General features: G+C 40.2%; 1 protein-coding gene across 1 annotated transcript; it reads left to right on the top strand.

The window, feature by feature from the left end:
• The first annotated feature begins 7,081 nt into the window (after positions 1-7,081).
• On the top strand, positions 7,082-19,822 carry LOC119741308 (sushi domain-containing protein 2-like). The gene is made up of 17 exons (XM_038217059.1): positions 7,082-7,133; positions 8,899-9,026; positions 9,516-9,821; positions 10,419-10,556; positions 11,229-11,391; positions 11,901-12,149; positions 12,591-12,906; positions 13,166-13,435; positions 14,237-14,357; positions 14,650-14,797; positions 15,158-15,295; positions 16,275-16,454; positions 17,464-17,736; positions 18,167-18,415; positions 18,580-18,756; positions 19,257-19,433; positions 19,725-19,822. The coding sequence occupies exons 1-17, from the start codon at positions 7,082-7,084 to the stop codon at positions 19,820-19,822; spliced, it is 3,183 nt and encodes a 1,060-aa protein (XP_038072987.1).
• Positions 19,823-20,623: the final 801 nt, after the last annotated feature.

Here is a 20,623-nt window from a genome sequence, read left to right as displayed (position 1 = left end):
AATACACGTGTGAACGACAGGACGTCTAACAAGAAAAGTCTGGTACCTTACCCTATCAATCTTGCACCAATACAGTATTACGTACGGACGGTGGGGTACAAGTTTCGGTACATTGATTTCTTTAATCAATATATCGGTAACCGGCCACGGCCACGCACGCACCGCATCGAGCGCCCTGTACATGTATTGCACAGTAAAAAACCCCGATCGACTTGAGTATGTGCGCGTGTGCAGTGCGGTAATTTCCGTCGAGTCACAAGTCAGTTCGAGTCCAAGTCCGAGTCCGTAGCCCCGAGTCCGAGTCCGAGTCCGAGTCCGAGTCGTAAGTCAAAGTTACTCGGGTCCGAGTTCGAGTCATTAAAAATGTGGTTCGAGTCGGACTCGAGTCCGAGTTTGAGTCACTAGTCATACATGTCTGGCGGATACCTTTTTTTCCCTTGGATTTGACAAAAAGGACATATTTAAAGAAAAAATAGCTCCTATACACCTCCCAAAAGTGACGGCAAACTTTTTTATAGCATGTTTTTTCAAAATGGCCGCCGACGCCATTTTGAAATACATAAAAAGTAATATCATGGGAAACAGATGACCAATAACGATTCCTACTATTTCTGGCATGACAAATCTGCTAAAATGGTATTCATTACGTTTCGGGACCATTGTGACCTGAAAATTCAAAATGGCGGCTGGTAGCCATCTTAAAAAACGGCAAACTGTTATATCTCTGAAACCAGAGGTGCAAAATAGACATATAAGATGATATTTTCAATTAATTCTGGCATAACAATCCATTTGAAATGGTTCTTTTGACGTTCAGGGACTACCATAACCTGCTCTATGAAGTTGACTGCTGTCCGCCATCTTTCAAAACGTCAATCTGCAATATTATCTCTTGCGCCAGATGCTCTTGGTATGCAAATGAGGTACCATTCCCTTTAAATCCGCCACTACCTAACTTACTTGAGTGGTTATTATGAGTTTTATCTTGATCCATAATAATTTTTGTTATAACTTAAAACAATTTGTTTTAAGTTCATTTGTTTTACTGGTTTAAATAAATTTATTCTCATTGCATGGTTTGTTATTTACAAGTTTTTCGCCTTACATTTCTTTTGCCATTCGATTGTTTAGGTTGTTTATTTCGCATGCGATTGTAATGTTTCTAGACCTTATCATTACAATGCGTTAATGGTACATTTTTGTGTTTGATTCTTTTTTTAAAATATATATTTCATCAGCTGATTCATCTATTTATTTATATTTTTGTTTCTATTACTCTTTACTTCAACATTTATGCTTAGCTTTGATTTTTTGACTTGTTGCATGATTATTCTTCAATGGCATTTTCTATTTTCTCTAACCCTCACATCTACATTCATCCCATGTGCACTATATTTGTGTTTGTCCGATTGTTGGTCTGTTTCTGTTACCGTTGAGTTAACATTTTAGTTTTGTTTTCTCCATATAAGCCCCGGCTTCCGAGGATGACTATATAATGGCCTATTTTTTATTACATACTTGTAGCTACATGACTTGTTTGATGTTATTAATGATATTATTGATTAAATAGCATAATTATTTCATTGTAATATAAAACTTGTGGCACTTTGAAAATAAATGTTGATTGAATTGAAATCACATAACATTTTGAAGTCTTTGTATGTAGGTCTATGTAGTCCATGAACATATAATGTCAAATCTGGATACGAATTATGAAAGAATGCTCACAGATTCTGTGAAAACAAATTGCATTTTGAGTTGCAAAACGAGGAAAGGATAATGTCTTACACTTATTCAGTTTTACTGTGTTACTGGTTCGGGTGAATTGTATGAACATCTGAGAACTTGTTTGCAATGGAGAGAAGAAGAGACAGCGGAAAGTTACGTCACAACCAAGGAACCGAATATGAATGCATACTCTGTGGGGGAGCCTGGTACTGCAGATGACAGTTTGGATAATATCTCGACTGAGAAGCGGGAGAATATTGTGACGGGGCACGAAGTGTATGCGCTGAATTCAATGCAACCACTGTCTGTATAATGACTGTATTACATCGAGTCACCCATACTTTGCATATTGGCAGATCCTGATCGCTGATTGGTCAGTTGGACTTAGGCAGTACTGTATGGCAGAGTGAATTTGTATTGGGGGCTATAGGCTAACGGGTGAACTCAGGGGTATAAAAGCAGCTGTACGACAGCATTTTAGGCAGATGATTCAAGTGATAACTTAATGATTGGAACAAGTAATTGGGGTTTAAGTAATACTAGACAAATAAGGATGATGATGAGGATTGATTAAAGGCATGACCATTGTTTGTGATTTTCTGACTCCGATTCCACTCATTCCACTGGCTCAAATTATTGCTAATTAGACTTATAATCACCGAATGTCAGGGCCAAAGTCCCAGGGTAGATAAAAGGGCCTGAGAGGATTACAAATCTCAGGGATTACCCCCTCCCTACTCCCGTTCCGCAATCCCATTCCACAAACCCCTTCCACCTTCCATCGGCGGTATTCCACCGAGGATTCCACTGACGGTATTCCACTGAGGATAACTTGTGCTGTGCTGTGGCCCATCGCTGTGGGGACTGGACACCATCGAGGCGGCACGCTACCTATCAAACCAGCCTCACAAAGGAGAGCTGGCACGACCACGTCACAATATCAAGATCAAGTCTGCACGATGGAAAGATTTTGATAAATGGAACAGTGGATTGGGATAATAGACCAAAAGTTCTGCACATGCATTTTTGCTGCTACACCAAAATGGCCAGTCGGCTCTATATCTCGTAAGCTCAAAAACGAAAGCAAAAATCTGAGGAAAAACTTGAATCTGTTTCAAGCATCTGATGTTGAAAGCAGTAAAAGTATGCGTTTGTCATGATTACTGGACTTGTATGCTCCTTCCTTGCACCACACACAACGCGCCTTATATTGAAGTACACCCATGCTGGAGTGAAGCTTTTTAGGAGCACTTTCTTTGCAAGATAATTGCTGGCCTGATGTCTAAGCTTTTCTAGTTTATCCTCAGATTTTCCTCGTTTAAGCTTGCGAGACATATCTATGGCGCAGACTCTGAAATACGCGCGCAGTATAGTACGCTCTGAATAGCCAGTCAGCGTTGCCGTTTACGTATTCCCCACGGCCAGGGGGTTACTGGAGGAACTTACGTGCAAGCGTCCATGTAATGGCAGCGATGCATCGCGATCGCCCTCGTGTGGTACAGTTACATTGGGGAAACAGTCCCCTTTATTTGTGCAAATGATGTGGTGTGCACATTGTAAAATATTAATTGACATGTTCCAACTACTTATAACCGAGAAATTAAGTTGCCACTAAAAAAAGTTAAGAAAGGCTTTGGCCCATGGATGGCCTAATAGTTACGGATTCCAGAAAAAAATGACTCTACTGGAAAGGTGTTTTCCCTTTTCCTTCCCACGTTTTTCTTTCTACAGGATAAAGTGCCTGGTCTGTTATGAACCCCGTTTGTCCTACACTTATATGCCTCTCGTGAAATAGATTGTTTCTCCCGTAGAAAGAACACATGGATAATTTGGCAAATTCCGAAAGAATTTCGCAGGGGTTCATGGGGGTCTGGAAATGAAAATGTTTGTATATTATATTAAATATTATGATCAAGCATTATTGTTATTTCAAGTGAAATTTAATACAGTTTTTTTTTAGCTCAACCCCCCCATATCCCGTTGTACATTTTCATCAATAACCTAGATTCTGTTATACCTCACCAACAAGTATCTGTTGACAAAATTCAAACACAACATTAAATGTTATTGAATTATTTGTCATTTCGTTCCCTGCCACCATGTACGATAGTGTATGAATAGGCCGTGCATTATATCATGCACATTTTTGTTTACTTCCGTCTTCAACTGCGACTTTACTGAGTAGGATCTTTGTAAATACAGGGAAATGGTGTTCTTTTGTATACAATTTGGACTTTAGTTCGTGTTCAATAGTTATGCAAAGCAGGGGCAGTGGTTCAAGGATATCTTTGTCGATTGCAAAAAGCGTGGCCGTATAGAAATAGGCAAAATTTATGTTATCATTATGCTCGCAATACAACATTGCTGTTTATATGTTTCGCTGTGGGACAAAGGTGAGATAGTGTGGAATCATGGCGTCAACGATATTTGCTGCGAAGCTCTTGCGCACGACTCTCTGTATTTTGGTGCTGTTTGTTTCCATGAGTCATGTCAATGCAAACGGTAAGAGTGTTTTGATATTCAGGTACATGCGTAAACGGAATGTTTTCGTATCGTCATACAGCTCAACAGATTCGTTTTGGAATCGGGACCTCCATTATTAAATATTGAATATTCTCTGGAAATTGTTTCGCACTCAAGCGTCTTTTAGACAGAAAAGGGATGCCTATAATAAAGACGACATCACTTCTTTCCAAATGAATATGGAAATTTGCACTCGCACAATAACAGCTTACAGATACTGTAATTAAAACAACATATTACTGAAATGATAACAAATTGTTTATTGTTTTAAATCAAACAAACTTTGCATGCACCAAACTTGGTGTTGCGTGTCGTAACATTGAAGACAATCTTAGGCCTAAAAAAAGTGGTTACTGTATAAACACGACCTACCTGCATTTTGTAGGCCAAATTGTCGACCTCAAACATTTTATTGCCACATTTGGCTAATTTTTAAAATACAATATATTTTGAAAATAAAAAAAAGTTTTCCCTGTGCAATTATTTGTGTGTAACTGGTTAATTCAACAGTTAAACAAGGTAACTAAACAGAATGTCACTATAGGTACCCTAAGTAGACAAACCTAGCATAAAAAACAACAACAGACAAACATAAAAAAATTACAAAATATAGTTATTTTCCTTCCTACCTTCCTGGATAGCTGTTAGTGCGTTACCGTAACTCACAATTTGTATCGGCCTTAAAAACTTGGTGTCTAATAGATCATGGGAGTATACTGTATGGCCTATTAGTATAAAAACAAATAAATAATAAACCCCAAAAGAAAACAAACAAGCAAACACCCCAACAAACAAAAGCCACAACAAAACAAAGAAAGTTCCAAAACAACATTGTGCGTGCTGACATGGAAGAATTTACTTAAAGAGTAAAATTATTTAGTCAGTGGCTTAAGGTAAAAAAAAAAATCTCCCATATGCAATATTGGGTAAACTCTTTGAAAATTTCAGGGATTATTAATGAAATACTATCCAATTGATACCATTTTTCTACCCCTAGAAGATTATTTTCGGAGCATTGTTTTTAAGCCAAAATTATGAATGTAGAATTTCATACCTATTTTATACTCCGACCTACTTGTTGGCGGTGCGTCGGTGTAAAGAAAATGACAAAATAAACCCAAAAGGAAAAGTCATTTAGCAAGACTTTTTGCAGTAGATGAAAAACTTGATTTGAAAATTACATGTTGAAACACAATTTTGGACAAACTGTCTCTTTTAGGGGCGGGAACACTTTCATAATTTTGGGGGTTTGGAAAACAGAAATTACAAGATATTACAACATGCATCCAAACTTATGCAATTTTTTCCTTCTGAATTTGGCCTAAGCAGTCTAGTAAGCAGTAAAATTAGAAAAGCAAAATTCCAAATCATGTTTCGCTTTTATGCAAGAGGGAGTACATTTAAAAAACAAAAGGCACTGATGAAAACGTAAAATTTTATCCTTAAAATCCAGTTTGTTGCACTAAAATTAGATAACAAAGCTGGAACGTCTTTTCTCTGAGGCCAATCCGGCACATAAAAGGGGTACTTTAGGGTGGATTAAAAAGTTTTAAAAAAATATATAAGGAAGCGCCAAAAAACAAAGAATGAGTAAATTTGAGTAAACAATCAGATTTTGTGTGAATTTCAGTTGTTAAGTGAACAAATATCAATTTGAGGTACGTTTACAGGTGTATTGTAGAATAAAAAAAAAAAAAATGGCGTTTCATGTTTAATCAGGCGTTTCATGTTTAATCAGACTTTAACTACCACTTTTGGACATAAGTAAATTTTAACAATTTGGGTTAATTTTTTTGTTGTTCTTATGCAAGGTGTGCCCCCTTTGAAAAGTGTTCCCCCGAAGGGCAACAAAACCTTTATGATTTGACGTGCATGTAAACATTCTGCCCACCCCGTTAACTCTACTGGATTGAAAAAAAAAACCCGCAACTGAGATTGCCTGTTTACAGCTAGATTTTCTGGTTACACCTATTGCCCCCACTTTATAAAATGTGGCCCCATCCCCAACGGAGGTAAAATTCTGGAATTATTTTATTCTCATGATGTAGCACTTGGGTGAGCTGTCCAAATGCAAAAAGGAAAAAGAAAAGGGAAATTATCGGAATCGGTTTTTTTTTTGCGGGCGAAGCCCCCCCACCTTTTTAATGCCATGGCCCCGGCCTTAATAGGGTGAGAAAAAATGGCATCAAGTAGTTTTGAACTTGTTGAAGGAATGCATAAGTGATCCTGAGAGTTCACCAAAAATGCATATGGCCCCCATGCCTACTGACTAATTATTAGAAGGACCAGGAGATGCGTTTGGTTGTTTTTTTGAACCGCTATGATGAAGTGTGAGATATCGCAATTTTTGTGGGGGGGGGTGTGAATCCTGGAAATTTGACGTGTAAATTCATGATTAGAAAGTAGAAACTCGCAGAAACCTTTAGAAATACCAACATATTTATTGTGTCCTTATTTCGGGAGATTGACTTCATTAAATTGTTCTTATTGCATGTACATGTACACCTTTGTTCCAACCCCTCGCCCCCTACACGAATATATGCCGGTGTACAATGTACATCCACTGTACGTGTACATTACAAAGCATTACGAACGCGCTATGCTTGCCGCCCTATAGAAGCGGTGTACATGTCGCTGTCTTTGAAGTTGAATGACCTACGCGTTGACTGGCGGTGGCACTGGGAACATAAATCTAAATGGTGGAGGGTACAGTGTTATAACGATTTTCGATTCATAAAACCAGTCCAGATGGTAGATATTGAAATAATTTGAGAAAGTATGCGTTGATTTCATGACAGTTTATTAAAAGCAAATTATTACTCTGCGTATCATGTTAGCACAGACCAACAAGCAGCATGCACTACGGTGGTTCCTGTACGCTTGTCAGTGCTGACAGAGCAACAACATACGAAAGCTTTAATTCTTGTGCGATAAGCGATTTCTGGTCAGTCGTAGAACGAATTGGGGAGGAACTTGAATGATTGAGAGAGAATCATCGACCTGGTTGAAAGGCAATGGTTGGGAGGTGTAATGTTGTGAGCTTGTCACTAGCACATGGATATTGTTGTTGCTTCGATGCTTGCATACTTTGTTAATAATTGTGTCCTAGTATATCCATGAGGGTTTGTACATACATGACATATCAAAGGGCTATAGGTGTAATCTGACCTTAGTTGTGGCATTATGCATTATTCATATACATGTAGTAAGTGATGGGGTTCATGCATTCCAATGAGGATGAGGTGATGTCTGGGTCTGCGTGTGTGCTTTCAGAGCACGTGGTGCATACTACATAGCTATCATGTATAAATATACCTGCATTCCACCTGGCTAAGGCCAAAAAAAGTATCCGGTTTCTGGTATGGAGCTTGCCCAAAAAGTGGTGCGGCGACGCGGCTTTTTTTTTTACCTGTTTTTTTTGCTTCAAATGTCGGCTGATGACTGCAAATAATGCCCGACTAAACTTAGTGCAAAGATATGGGAGTCCAGAGAGGCCACATAAAGCTTATTCTCGATCATAACCCCATCTAAAAACACGTTAATATTGTGCAGCAGCAGGATTCCAGTCAAACCAGTGAGTTTGGCGGTTTTGAGACATCATCTTTTATTGAAAAAAAAAAACTTTTTCATTTTGCCGACGCGCATGGCTACGGCGACGCGCGCGCATACCAGAAACCGGAGACTTTTTTTTTTGGCCTAACAAACGAGTGAGATTTTTGCAATGAAAAATAGAATGGTAATTTAAATATATTCTTACTTTTTAAATACGGTTTAATATGTTCATTGTTCGATGTTCAAAGTTCGATGAACATGATGAATCCGTAGATCAAGTTAGACTGGTTTCTGTATGATAGTCGATCGTTTAAAAGAAACATGTTCATGCATAGAGTAAACTTAAGATATTCATAGCGGTAATACAGTTCGCAGTTCAGTTGTTTCCGATGATTTATCAGTGTTCCAGTTAAAGTTCAGTTCAGACGTTTCCAATGATTTATCAGTGTTCTAGTTGTGCTGCACTCTCTTTCTATGATTATCAGAGTTGACGTTTGTTGGTCAGAGTTGACGCTATTTAATTGTTGGTCAGAGTTGACGCTTGTCGTTCAGATTTTGTTTGTTGGCAGTTGACGCTTGTTCATGATTTCTTGGTGTTGTGATTAACACGCCTGTTTGTTCTTTGGTGTTGTTGTTAACACGCTAATTGTTTGTTCTTTGGTGTCGTTGTTAACATGCTTGGTTGTTGGTTGAATGGTTGATGACACGCTTGGTTGTTGGTTGAATCATGTTCGATTAGAACACGTATTCATCATTCGGAGTTGCTATCCGGAGAGCTAGCTTAGTGGGTCGTTGCTGATAATGGCGTGGACCTGTTGGGCATGCATGCTTGGCGCCTGTCCGTCGGTTCACCTCTATGCTTTGCTGTTCCTTCTTACTCCGGCAGAATTTTGGTATTTTATACCATCAACGTTACGAATCTTTTTGTTTCGAAAAGAGCTAATATAACCTCCGATACGTTTGTGACTTAAACAGTAAGCGACCTAATTTAACACGATGTACGTAGTTTAAATACAAACTACCATTATCAAGGATATTGGATGAATAATTAGTGTAAACGTAGATTATCACGAATGTATGTGCTTCACTTGACAGGGCTGTTAGTTCCATTTGGAGTTGAGGAAGGAGACTCATTTCTTCCAGCCAATGATGATGGCAGTTCCGGGAGGGTTCAGATATCCTTCAACTTTCCTTTCTTCGATCACAATCACGACTCTCTCTTTGTAAGTACGGTGCTGTGATGTGTGAAGTTCTCTGTCATGGCATAGGTCTACATTGACTTTTAAAGTTACAATGTCTCCTGTTAACATTCAGGCCAGCCATATACGATTTTGTTTTGTTAACATTAGGAGCGATTCACATCACAGTGTGCTACCATTTGCCTCTGGCTCGAAAAGGCCACTGTCCAAATTTGCAGTTGACATGCAGTATCATCCAATATGTTTAAATGCGATACCACACAAACACCAATGCATATCGAAGCCCATCAATAAACTCATCGTTACTGAAACAAAAAGTACAAACTCAAGTACCCCCAAAACAGCAAAACTGCCGTGCCTTTTGTAAAAGGAATTCCGTTTGTCGCGGCACTGTTTTCTCAATAATGCACTGCGAAAATGTCCTTTCGGTGTGGTAACATTATTGGTGGCACACTACATGGATTTCTTTCGGATCAATTTGGATCATAAGCAGTTTACCTGGCTGACCTACAGGTGAACACAAATGGTGTGATATCATTCCTCGTCCAAGTATCCCAGTATACCCCGTCACCATTTCCACTGGATGGTGACCGACGACTGGTGGCGGTATTCTGGGGTGACGTGGATATCAGCTATGGAGGTAACGTGTGGTACCGTGAACTCCACCGTACCCCGAGCAATGAAGAGCTATTTGGTCAGGCAGATGGTATCATCAGACAGGCTTTTATCGACCAGTCGAAGTTTTCATCATCCTGGATGTTCATCGTGACGTGGGATGAAGTGCCTTTTTATGGAGCCGGTGAATGGGCCCTTCAAATAGTAAGCAGAGTTTTTTTTAAGGGACTGGTGTGTGACTTACCGAAGAAGGAAATGACAGAACTGAATTAATGCATGGGGATAACACAAAAACAGTGAACCATGCACAAATCCTGCCTCTTACTTTGCCTTTTTTTGGTATCGTTTACGTCATGATTCTGAAACGGTCCATGAGAGCGAAAAAGCGAGTGTATGCATAATGGCGTCCAAAATGTGGGTAATTTTACCCTCTACACAACTTATTTTGGTGCCGTTTTGGCCCTCAAAATGCCGTAGTTTAAGGAAGCTTGGAGCTTTTTTATGCACCTTGAACTCTTCGCATTGACGATAGTGCTCCCACGACTCTGTTGACTCTTGGTTCACAAAATACGGAAATTTGAAGACCGTATTATAGTCGAGTCCATCACAAGTCCTTTCTTAAGGAAAATCACAAGTACTTTCACAAGTACTTTCGCAACTAACTGGGGTGAACAATAACAAAGGAATGTCTTTGTCACAGTTCATTTGCATAACTTGTGACTTGAATTGAGACTGGAGGACTTGTGATCGACCTGTGAATATGACATAAACCTGATATTACATTTGGTTTTTTTTCCTTAGACAAACACATTTCAGGCTCTGTTAGTGACCAATGGGAGACATTCCTTTGCAATTTACAACTATGAAGACATTCGCTGGACGACCGGCACAGCCAGCGGTGGAAGCAGCTCAAACGGACTGGGCGGCACACCTGCTCAAGTACAGTTTAATAGCATATAAGTACATGTATTGCGATAGATTTATGTCCAAACTTCGACTTCGGCCGCAGCTTCCTGACAAGCCCCTGTCTAGTCTAGTAACAATACGTCATAAACAACTGAAGTTTCTATAGTGGGCTTAAAAGAGTAAGCATATCAAGCGATTTTCATTACATCACCTATAGTTTTCATTAGCACGTGCACTTAAGTTATTATACAACCATTGAAAGCGTCAGGGGGCACTGACAAATTAACATTAGTCGATTGTTCATCTTTGAAATAAAAAAGTTTGGCTCCAAAAGTGCGTTTCGTGAAGGAATAATAATAATAATAATATTTTATTCGGCAAATTCACATATATACACACAATAACAATAAATACATAAAATTGGATATTAAAACGAAAGGATACAAACAATAAGAAACCAAGTAAACACCACACACTAAAGACAGAACGTGGACAGTGCATGGCTGCCAAGGAGACCAAGAAGTCAAAATCAGGCACCGCCATCAAAAATATTTCTTCAAACCATGCATGTATGCTATCTCCGATTCGGTGGAGTTTGACCAATCATACAATTACCCGCATTTATGCATACTGTGCCATGAAACAATTTCCACATGAAGAAAACTATTTAAATGAATTTAGTTTCTATTCAACTTTTTTTTAAAGGTTGGTTTTAATGCTGGCGATGGCTTCACATTCTACGCTGTTCCCGAATCCCAGACAGCCGCGATCGTTGACATCGACCAAGACTCAAACATCGGCACACACGGGCGCTTTGTTTTTCAGATCGACAACAGTGACATCGTCGATTCCAGATGCAATTCTGATGGTATGTGGATTGGACAATGACTAAATTAGCAGCCAAGTCGAGGTCTCAGTGTTTAGTAATTTTGTATGGCATTGAAATATTTTCACCTTTTAATCCTCAAGGGAGAGAGAGCATGTGGCCTTTTGGTTTTCGATTCGATTCGTCTAATGTTCCTCAATTTAAGAGCTGGTTTTCCGAATTGCTCAATGGTCGTCATCGGCTGGCTATTAGTCTATTAATCCCGACGATTCGATTTGCCTCCTTATCAAGCTCTGATTTGTCTTAGGTAACCAACCTCTTTTAAAGTGGCAAACGAATATTTATATTCCCTCCGGGTAATATATACAGCCAACTCTGGAAAAAACGACAAGTTGAAAGTGCATTTTCCCCTGAAATACTTAATTTGAAAATATGAAGTACAAAATAATAATTTTATCAACAATAATTTTCATCAAACATTCTCAATAACTATTTGTATTTTTTCATTCAGTGTATGCATACAACCAAGTCCTCTTGATTCATATCCACAGGGTCACTGACAGTGTTTCCGGTTTCCAGTTCTATGCTGGGAGGGGACATTATCCGTCTTTCAGGGCCTTGTCTCAATGAATCCTCCACCATCGTGTGCCGATTCGCTGACGTTGAAGTACCGGGGCAGGTGGTTTCTAACACCACAGCCAGATGCGTCAGCCCGCTGGTATTTGAAGTCGGTCGTTTGCCACTGAGAATGTCAACTAATGGCGGCAAATCTTTCAATTTCACCGGAATATTCACCTACCGTAAGTGTTTGGAACAATTAACTTGTATCGAGTCCTCAGAGAAGCAAGGATATAACAAACTTAAACATAGGATCGTCTGCAATTTTAGGGAGGAGGGGAAAATAAATCATTATTATTGTTAAGCTATATGCTTAGGTCTCGATTTGTATGAAATTATATTTGTCTTCGCAAATTACTGTCGTAGTACATGTATCTTTCAGGCTAAAATGGTACCACACTTCTGAACGAAATGAAATTTTGCAAAATAGGGTGAAATATAACATATACAAAATTTAATAAACTGTTTATAAAAATTCAAAGAACCTGACCGCAGTTCATTTCTGTTTGGATTGGTGTCCACGCGTATTAATTTAGCCTAATTAGTTTCTACACTTAGCGTAATTTAGAGAGTAAAAAGGCCATTATAAAAGGGGTTCTTTATGAACCTTTCCACATCTTCAGTGAGCCCAGAAGACGTTTCTCCATTTGTCAAGAGACTCGATGCTGCAGATTGGTACCAGAAAGACCCACTGATCGTTGTTTGGGATACCGACTTATTCCAAGACTATGTGGACTATGTTCGGGTCTCTGTCTATGGTTACGGGAAGGATCTGGCCACGGGGGCGGTGAAGCTTCAGTCGGTATACAGCAGTAGTCAAATGGTGCCGTACAACGTAGGCGTATTCAAATTCAGCCGCCCTGAAGCCCCAGATGGAGTCCAATACACAGTGGGTGTTGTCCGTGTATCTCAGTACGGAACAAATGGTAAAAATGAGCTGTAAGTTGTCCAACATTGTACTTTTTCACCAGTTATAACCGATACAAATGCCCCATTTCGGAATATCAATAGTTCTATCTTTTTAAAGTATTCCCCCCGGTCTCTCTACTACTTGTATCTTTGAGAGAGTTTGAGGTTGGGCGCGTTGTTTCAGGGGTCTCTCGGTTTTGATACGCCAGATTTTATACAAATCGATGGAATATCGAGGGGAAATGTTTGCACTCGTAAGAGTAATCATCAATTATTTTTGTAATTGCAGGACCCTACCAGGGATGTGGAGTGACATCCACAACCTCCACTGGCTCTATCCAGTCCCTGACCCTTCAGCATGGTGTGATGGTTGGGCGGAGGAGGCTAGATCGGACTTGGACTTCCTTGAAGTGACTGAGCCGTGCCCCTGCACGCTGATCCAGGCTCTTGTTGATACCGGTCGGTTTAGCCAGCATCCTCTCTGCAGCCTGGATGCCCCACTCAGTTGTGAACTCTTCAAGCCTGGAGCTGTACACTGCGTCAGATCCAACTCACCGAGGTAAATTGGAGTCCTTCCTTCCTCTGTTAAAAAAAGGATTTAGCTCAGAATCCAAAGCCCAGCCTTTGAAACTTGACCAATTGATAGGGTTAGTGTTTTCTGACAAAACACAGCAAGAAAAACAATTGCATGTTTCTTATTGTTTGATTATTTGATATTTCATGACTAGTGAATAAGGTCTAATGACCATTAAAGTGTGTGTTTGAAGCTATTCGAAAAAAAATAAACATTTTGAGGATATTGTTTCAAATGAAGCAGTAACCCTAGTTACCTTAAAGGTAGCGTCCGTTATTTGTAATTTGTGCATTATTTTCGTTTGAAGCGACAAAAGTGATCAAAATCTTAAGAAGGTCAGCGTCCGATACACGTTCTCGCTAAGCCGATTGCAGCAACGCGATGTTGCTCACTGAACTGACGAATTATAACAGGCGCGTGTGCGTCGTGTCAACGCTTGTGCGCGATTCGCCGAATAAAAACTCAAACTACTCACGGAAATGTCCAACGATGCGTCTTTCTTTAATTGATTTCTCCAAAATGACAGCTTGCCAGAAAGAATAACTTCACAGGGAGTTAAGTCCCATTACTATCTTTAAACCAAGTATGCTTTTCAACTATACTTACGTCAGTTACTTTTTGGATGGCTGCAATTAAAATAATGATGGACCTTACCTTTAAAGTTTATACTAGCCAAAAACTTGGTGCAAGATGCTAAAGGTTAATACAATAGTGGGGTCTTAAAGATTGTTGATTTCTAAAACTAGTGCTGGCACCCAACAGAGTGACAGTAATTTTTTCCGACAGTGAGAAGGGAGGTGGGCAAGAGTGTTGCTATGGGAACGATGACAATATTTTGAACGTCTTGGGGTCGTCAGGTGGTGGTTTCGCTCACCGTAGACATCACGGAGGAGTTGTACCATATAAGGTAAGAGTAAGGAGTTTTCCAGGCTTTGTTTAAGTTTATTAAGTGTTTGAGTGTAATCCGCTTATATTTAAATAATTACTAAAATATCATTTCTATGGTAACCATTAAGAGTTTTGGTCAAATGGAAACTCAGTAGAAACTCAATAGTACTCAATTGTAGTCCATTGAAATTGAATGGCTACTATTGGTTATATATGGTTTGCAATGTCAAACTCATTGTAACATACAACTTCCATTTGGCTTTGTATAAACTGAATGCATAATAACTTAAAGTTGTTTCACTGATTTGAAGGATGCTGGTCGTGTTCCCTACCTCTCTCACTGGATATCTGACATTCTGCCATTTGAGCATTGCTGCGTTTTCTCTGAGGAATCATGTCAGCTGTATAAATTGGTGCGACCTTCCCAGACCTGTGAAGACTACACAGCGCCTGCACCAGGTAATGCCGCCAAACAAAATAACGTTTTATGAGTAAGTTTTAAGAATCGATGCTCTCCTTGTCAGTGTTAAACCACAATTTGCGTTATCTGCTAATCAAAACTTTGCTGTTCTTGAATGTTGTAATGAAGATACTGAGTGAAGATCCTGCACGTTTGAGATATTGAGACCTGGTTTATTTTTAGGCAACGTTGTCCAGGTTGTGTGTGTACCATTGATTTTAACGCAATAGGAAAGGCATCATCAGAGATGATGTTAAAAGTGTAGGAGAGGTTTAGCCAAACCAGCCCGAGTTTAATTATATTTACAGGCGTGTGAAAAACTACATTCACCTTTCTCCTCTGCCTGCTTTGTTCTACAGCAATTACTACCGGTGATCCCCATCTGATTACCCTGGATGGCGTAGAGTACACATTCAACGGAGTCGGTGAATACACAATGCTGGAAGCATGCAATGGTTCGTTCGTTATGCAGGCAAGGATGGCTGTCCTCCAGATAGGTATTTAATATTCAAATATAGTCTTGCTCTGTAATTAATGCATCGTCAAAGTGTATCGTATGGCCGTACACCTGTATCTCAGTGCTAGACTGTGCCCTAATAAGAGCAATTATTCTTTGAAATCATTGCCATATTTGGATCCAAGTCTGCAGGAGTGGGGGAAGCAAAAGTGGGGAACTCATTTTCTGGAGAGGTTTTTTGAACAACGTCCCTCAAATTCTGAGCTGGGGGTACAGACCTATAGAGCCATCGGCGGTGGAACAGTTTTGAAACTGGGGGCATCAACAAAAAGGGACACTTGTTTAGGAGGCATCTTCCATCGGCGCAGAAGCGTGTCCAGCATTTATTTGATTGATTGATTGATTAATTGATTGATTGATTGATTGATTGATTGATTGATTGATTGATTGATTGATTGATTGATTGATATTTTTTTTTTTTTTGGGGGGGCACATTCGTGATGAAATGTCGACACGTTTTTTTCACACTTGGCCTCCGAAAAATCAAATAGTGTTGGTGGGGGAGGGGGAAGGGGGAGGCTGGTACCGTCTTCCGAAATAGGGAGCCATCTTCAAAACCGGCCATTATGCAAACTACGCATGATGTGCCCATTTTCAGGGCGCATTGTAAGGGTTTTGGAGCTTGGTTTTCATATTCCTCGTTCATTTCAGTACTCTCTACTATAAAATTTTTGGGAAATGGTTAATACTGAAATCAAATCATCAGAAATTTTAGGGGCAGTTTTGTTTTTATCACAAGGGGGCAAATTCTTCGAGGGGGCACATTTTTGTCCGCAAGATAAATCTGGTGGTGGTTGGGGGGGGGGGGGTTCGCCGCCCCTGTATGGAGCAATATGACCCCTCCCCTATTTTCGCCACTAATTCAACTTCCTGAAGGCAAAAATACTCCTTCACAATAACGCAGTTGTCCCTTATCAAAAATTCTACTTCCCATGGTATATTTTCATCGCTACCTCCAGGAACACCTGCAACTGTTGTTACTGCCCTGGCGGCCGTTGATACAGAAACATCAGATCAGATTCAGGTTGAGGTTAGCAATCGGCGCGGTATGGATGTTTGGTATCGTCAGGAAAGAAATGGAAGTGACTGGACTATGCTAGAGTTTGACGACTCCCAGAGTCGACGGGTAGATCTGGAAGGTGAGGCCATACAAAAGGCTAAAACGGTGCTGGTAGTTCACAGCACATCATTGTGACAAATTCATCAGCTTTTCGACGAAGTTACGAATCGGATAGGGATGTATAGTCGATTCCATCACAAGTCACCACAAGTCACCACAAGTCCTCCAGTCCCATTTCAAATCAAAAGCTATTCAAATGAGCTTTGACAAAGGCATTCCTTCGTTATTGTTCATCCATTGTTTCTTGTGACTGGACTTGTGAATGTACTCGTTAGTTAATTGTGAATGGACTTGTGATGGACTCGACTACATCCCTGGAATCAACCAAAACAGAACACTGCTGAAACCGAGTTTTGAGAAAGTCACTTTGAAAGTTTGTCGATTTCTCGAATTGCGATTCTGTTTGCATTGAACTTTAAAAAACAGTCCGTCAGTAACACGTACACATTCATGATGCATATACACAAAGTTGCCACTTCGTCAAAACGCAAAACATGTGCGCGTGGATAAAATGTGTACATTCGCGGCATGGTACGCTGATTCGTCACCTTGCCAACACGCTTTTTAGCTGCATGCTACGCTCTGGCACTACTGTAAACCCTTATACATGTACGAAATGACCAATCGAGACACTATTTTAGTCGGATTCGTCACTTCGTTTGAACGTTGACGAAGTTATGAGGAATTGAGGATACAATATCGGGTTTTCCGTGGACTGCCTTATTGTCCTTACATGTTCGGTCAAGACAGTTAAAGTCAGGTGTATCAATACTTGCGACCGGAGACCAACTTGTTTCCATCCCTGCACTAAAACCATAAAACGTGTACAAAAAGAATAGCTTCTTATCACGAAGCCTCGAAAAAGTGTGGCACATCGATGTTCTCTCCTCACAAATAGTTTTCAAGAAAATGGTTGTGCCGATGGGATACCCAATGCTTTGGTCTCGTCTCTTTCTGAGGTTACACGATTTGGCTCTTATGAACTGCTCTAAAACTATCGAAACTGATCGCTCTCTCGTGTTGTGTAGGTGTGGCGGTCTTCTACCGGGAGGTAAACAACTCGGGCGTGATGACCAAGAACATTCACGTGAATTGCAAATGTGGAGTGTCGTTAGTCGTTTCAACTACGTCCGGGTTGCTCAACGTGTTCACTTCGCTGCAGAAGGAACTGAAAGGGCGCACGAGAGGATTGTATGGTAACTGGAATGGAGAGAAAAATGACGACTTCGAAAGACCAGACGGCACCATTTTACCAGTTGACGCGACTGTGCAAGAGATACACAGCGAGTTCGGTCAGAAATGTAAGCTATGTTGATATGTTAGGTTGTCGATTTTATCAACCGAATTTTATTTTAGAAGGACCAAGCAAATCAATCGAAAATTATCTATGACTGATATCTGCAGCATACCTTATTGGTACCCGATACATGTACGTGCACCAACGGTGATTGAGGCATGGATCCTTTTGACGGCAACGCAATGAACAACTCACATAGTAACACGCCAATGAGTCTGTTGTATGGCTTTTTTGTGATTTTTCAAAAGACGATTCCGTGCAATGAGATATAACAACCTTTAGTTGTTTATCAACATTTTTCTGCTTTAAGCAGACATGAAAAGACACACGCCGATGTCAAAGACTGTGGTATTGTTGTTTTGTCTATCAACTCCACTCCCCTATCATTAACCAGAAAGAAAATGCTTAGTTCCAAACATATTAATTATTTGCAGGGCAAATCGAACCAGAGGATTCCCTCTTCAGATATCCCAGAGGCAAGGGTCCTTCTGATTACAGCGATGAGACATTCACACCGAGCTTCATGTCACCTGAGGCAGCTCTCACCGGAGCAGCGCGGGAGATTTGCGGCAATAATTCACAATGCGCTTTCGATTGGGCTGTGACCGGCAACAGTGACATCGCCAGGGCGACTGGGGGCGCTGTTGCTCACTACAGAGCTGCTATTGAAAGTGCATCCATAGGTAATATCAATGTCATGTCATGTCCTGTCAAGAAAAAGAAATCATTTACAGTTCGCGTGTTCAGAATATTTTGGAAAACTGGAAAGCATTTCAGTATTACATTGTGAAATGATTGCTCTAGCTGGGCCGACCTTTTGTGAATGTGTCCTTCTTGAACCTATCAGTGATCTGTGGCTCTGTTGCCGACCCAACAAACGGGAGGAAAGAAGTGTCTCGTGGCAGCGTGGGCGGAGTAGCAAGCTTCACCTGCGATGATGGATACACCTTGCAAGGGGAAAATGAACTCGTGTGTCAGGAGAACGGAACATGGAGCGGGGAAGTTCCCATTTGTGAAGCATCAGGTTAGGGCAGAGTATAACCTTCTTTGTTTAGTCTACCTTTTAGGAACACAGATCTACAAAACAGCCATCTTGGCGTTTGCCAAATATATTGACACGTCTTTCATAGGTTACAAATCACACGGGTATTGGATTTTGACGTTCGAATATAAACTTAAAGTTATTGTTCACGCTCATCACTTTTGGAAAAGTTAAGACAGTATTAGATGGGCTTAAGTCACATTTGACGAATACGAAATAGACACCATACAATTATACTGATGTGCGTATTTCGTTTATTATTTTTTTAGGCTTGCAAGCTTGGCAAATAGTCGTCATTGTCGTGGTATGTTGCTTGGTGCTGATTGCAGTTGCAGTGATTATCATCTTGGTTCGCAGAGCAAGTTCGCGTAGGCCTATTTAGAATATTTTGGAAAACTGGAAAGCATTTCAGTATTACATTGTGAAATGATTGCTCAAGCTGGGCCGACCTTTTGTGAATGTGTCCTTCTTATACCTATCAGTGATCTGTGGCTCTGTTGCCGACGCAACAAACGGGAGGAAAGAAGTGTCTCGTGGCAGCGTGGGCGGAGTAGCCAGCTTCACCTGCGATGATGGATACACCTTGCAAGGGGAAAGTGAACTCGTGTGTCAAGAGAACGGCCAGTGGAGCGATGAAGTCCCGATTTGTGAAGCATCAGGTTAGGGCAGAGTATAACCTTCTTTGTTAAGTCTACTTTTTAGGAACCAAGATCTACAAAACAGCCATCTTGGCGTTCGCCAAATATATTGACACGTCTTTCATAGGTTACAAATCACACGTATTGGATTTTGACGTTCGAATATAAACTTAAAGTTATTGTTCACGTCACGCTCATCACTTTTGGAAAAGTGAAGACAGTATTGGATAGGCTTAACTCACGTTTGACGAATACGAAATATACACCATACAAATTATACCGATGCGCGTATTTCGTTTATTATTTTTTTAGGCTTGCAAGCTTGGCAAATAGTCGTCATTGTCGTGGTATGTTGCTTGGTGCTGCTTGCAGTTGCAGTGATTATCACCTTGGTTCGCAGAGCAAGGTAAGGGGCTTGGTGCAGGCAATAGGTGTCCATCTCGGTATTGACGCAGCAGCGAAGTGCAAATAGAAAAAGAGATACCCCTTTAATTGCTACAGTGAGCCATGTCTTGTCTCTCAATCAGCTTGATAATAGCCCACGGGTTGCGCTGATAACAGCACACGGAGACTGACAATCAGCGGAGACTGATAACTAAAAGCATGATTGATGGGTTTTGTGAAGGAAATTGTCACAAACTTGCATATTTTTCTTTGGGATGTGTTTGGGGAGTTGGGAATAAACAAATAAGCCTTCAACCATTCTGATTTTATCATTTAAGTCTCCAAGATTTAATTTCATTCTTATTTTCAAATGCAAATTTTATTGTTCTTTATGGTACGACATCTCAATATCGCACGAAATCTCAATATCGTTTTCACAGGCTAAATCTAAAACATTAAATGTCCTGAAAATGAGTTAATAACGCTCACAAACGTCACCATTACATCAAGAAAGTAATCATGGTCCAAACGCTAATTTATTTTTCTTTTCTTTTTGTGGATTGTATCTGATTTCGCCAGCTTAAAACTCGTCAACACATGAGGAAATCTCCTCGGGGTAGTTGCATGTGTCCCGTTCCTAACATTGATATTCCCCTTGTACTAGTGCATGTTGAGTTCGCAGTTCTATGTATTCCATTATATTTTTTTCGGGTATTTTTTAGACATGCGCTTTGCATGATATTTATTCTTATTTTTTGTTAAAGTCAGTTAAATCTATTGAAAAAAATCTGCATGCATTAACTTGGGGCGACTTTTTTTTGGGGGGG

Source organism: Patiria miniata, unplaced genomic scaffold (genome assembly GCF_015706575.1).
Source record: "Patiria miniata isolate m_02_andy unplaced genomic scaffold, ASM1570657v1 HiC_scaffold_5, whole genome shotgun sequence".
Taxonomy (NCBI): domain Eukaryota; kingdom Metazoa; phylum Echinodermata; class Asteroidea; order Valvatida; family Asterinidae; genus Patiria; species Patiria miniata.
Note: the sequence above shows the minus strand (reverse complement) of the source record. Positions and strands in the feature narration are given on the sequence as shown.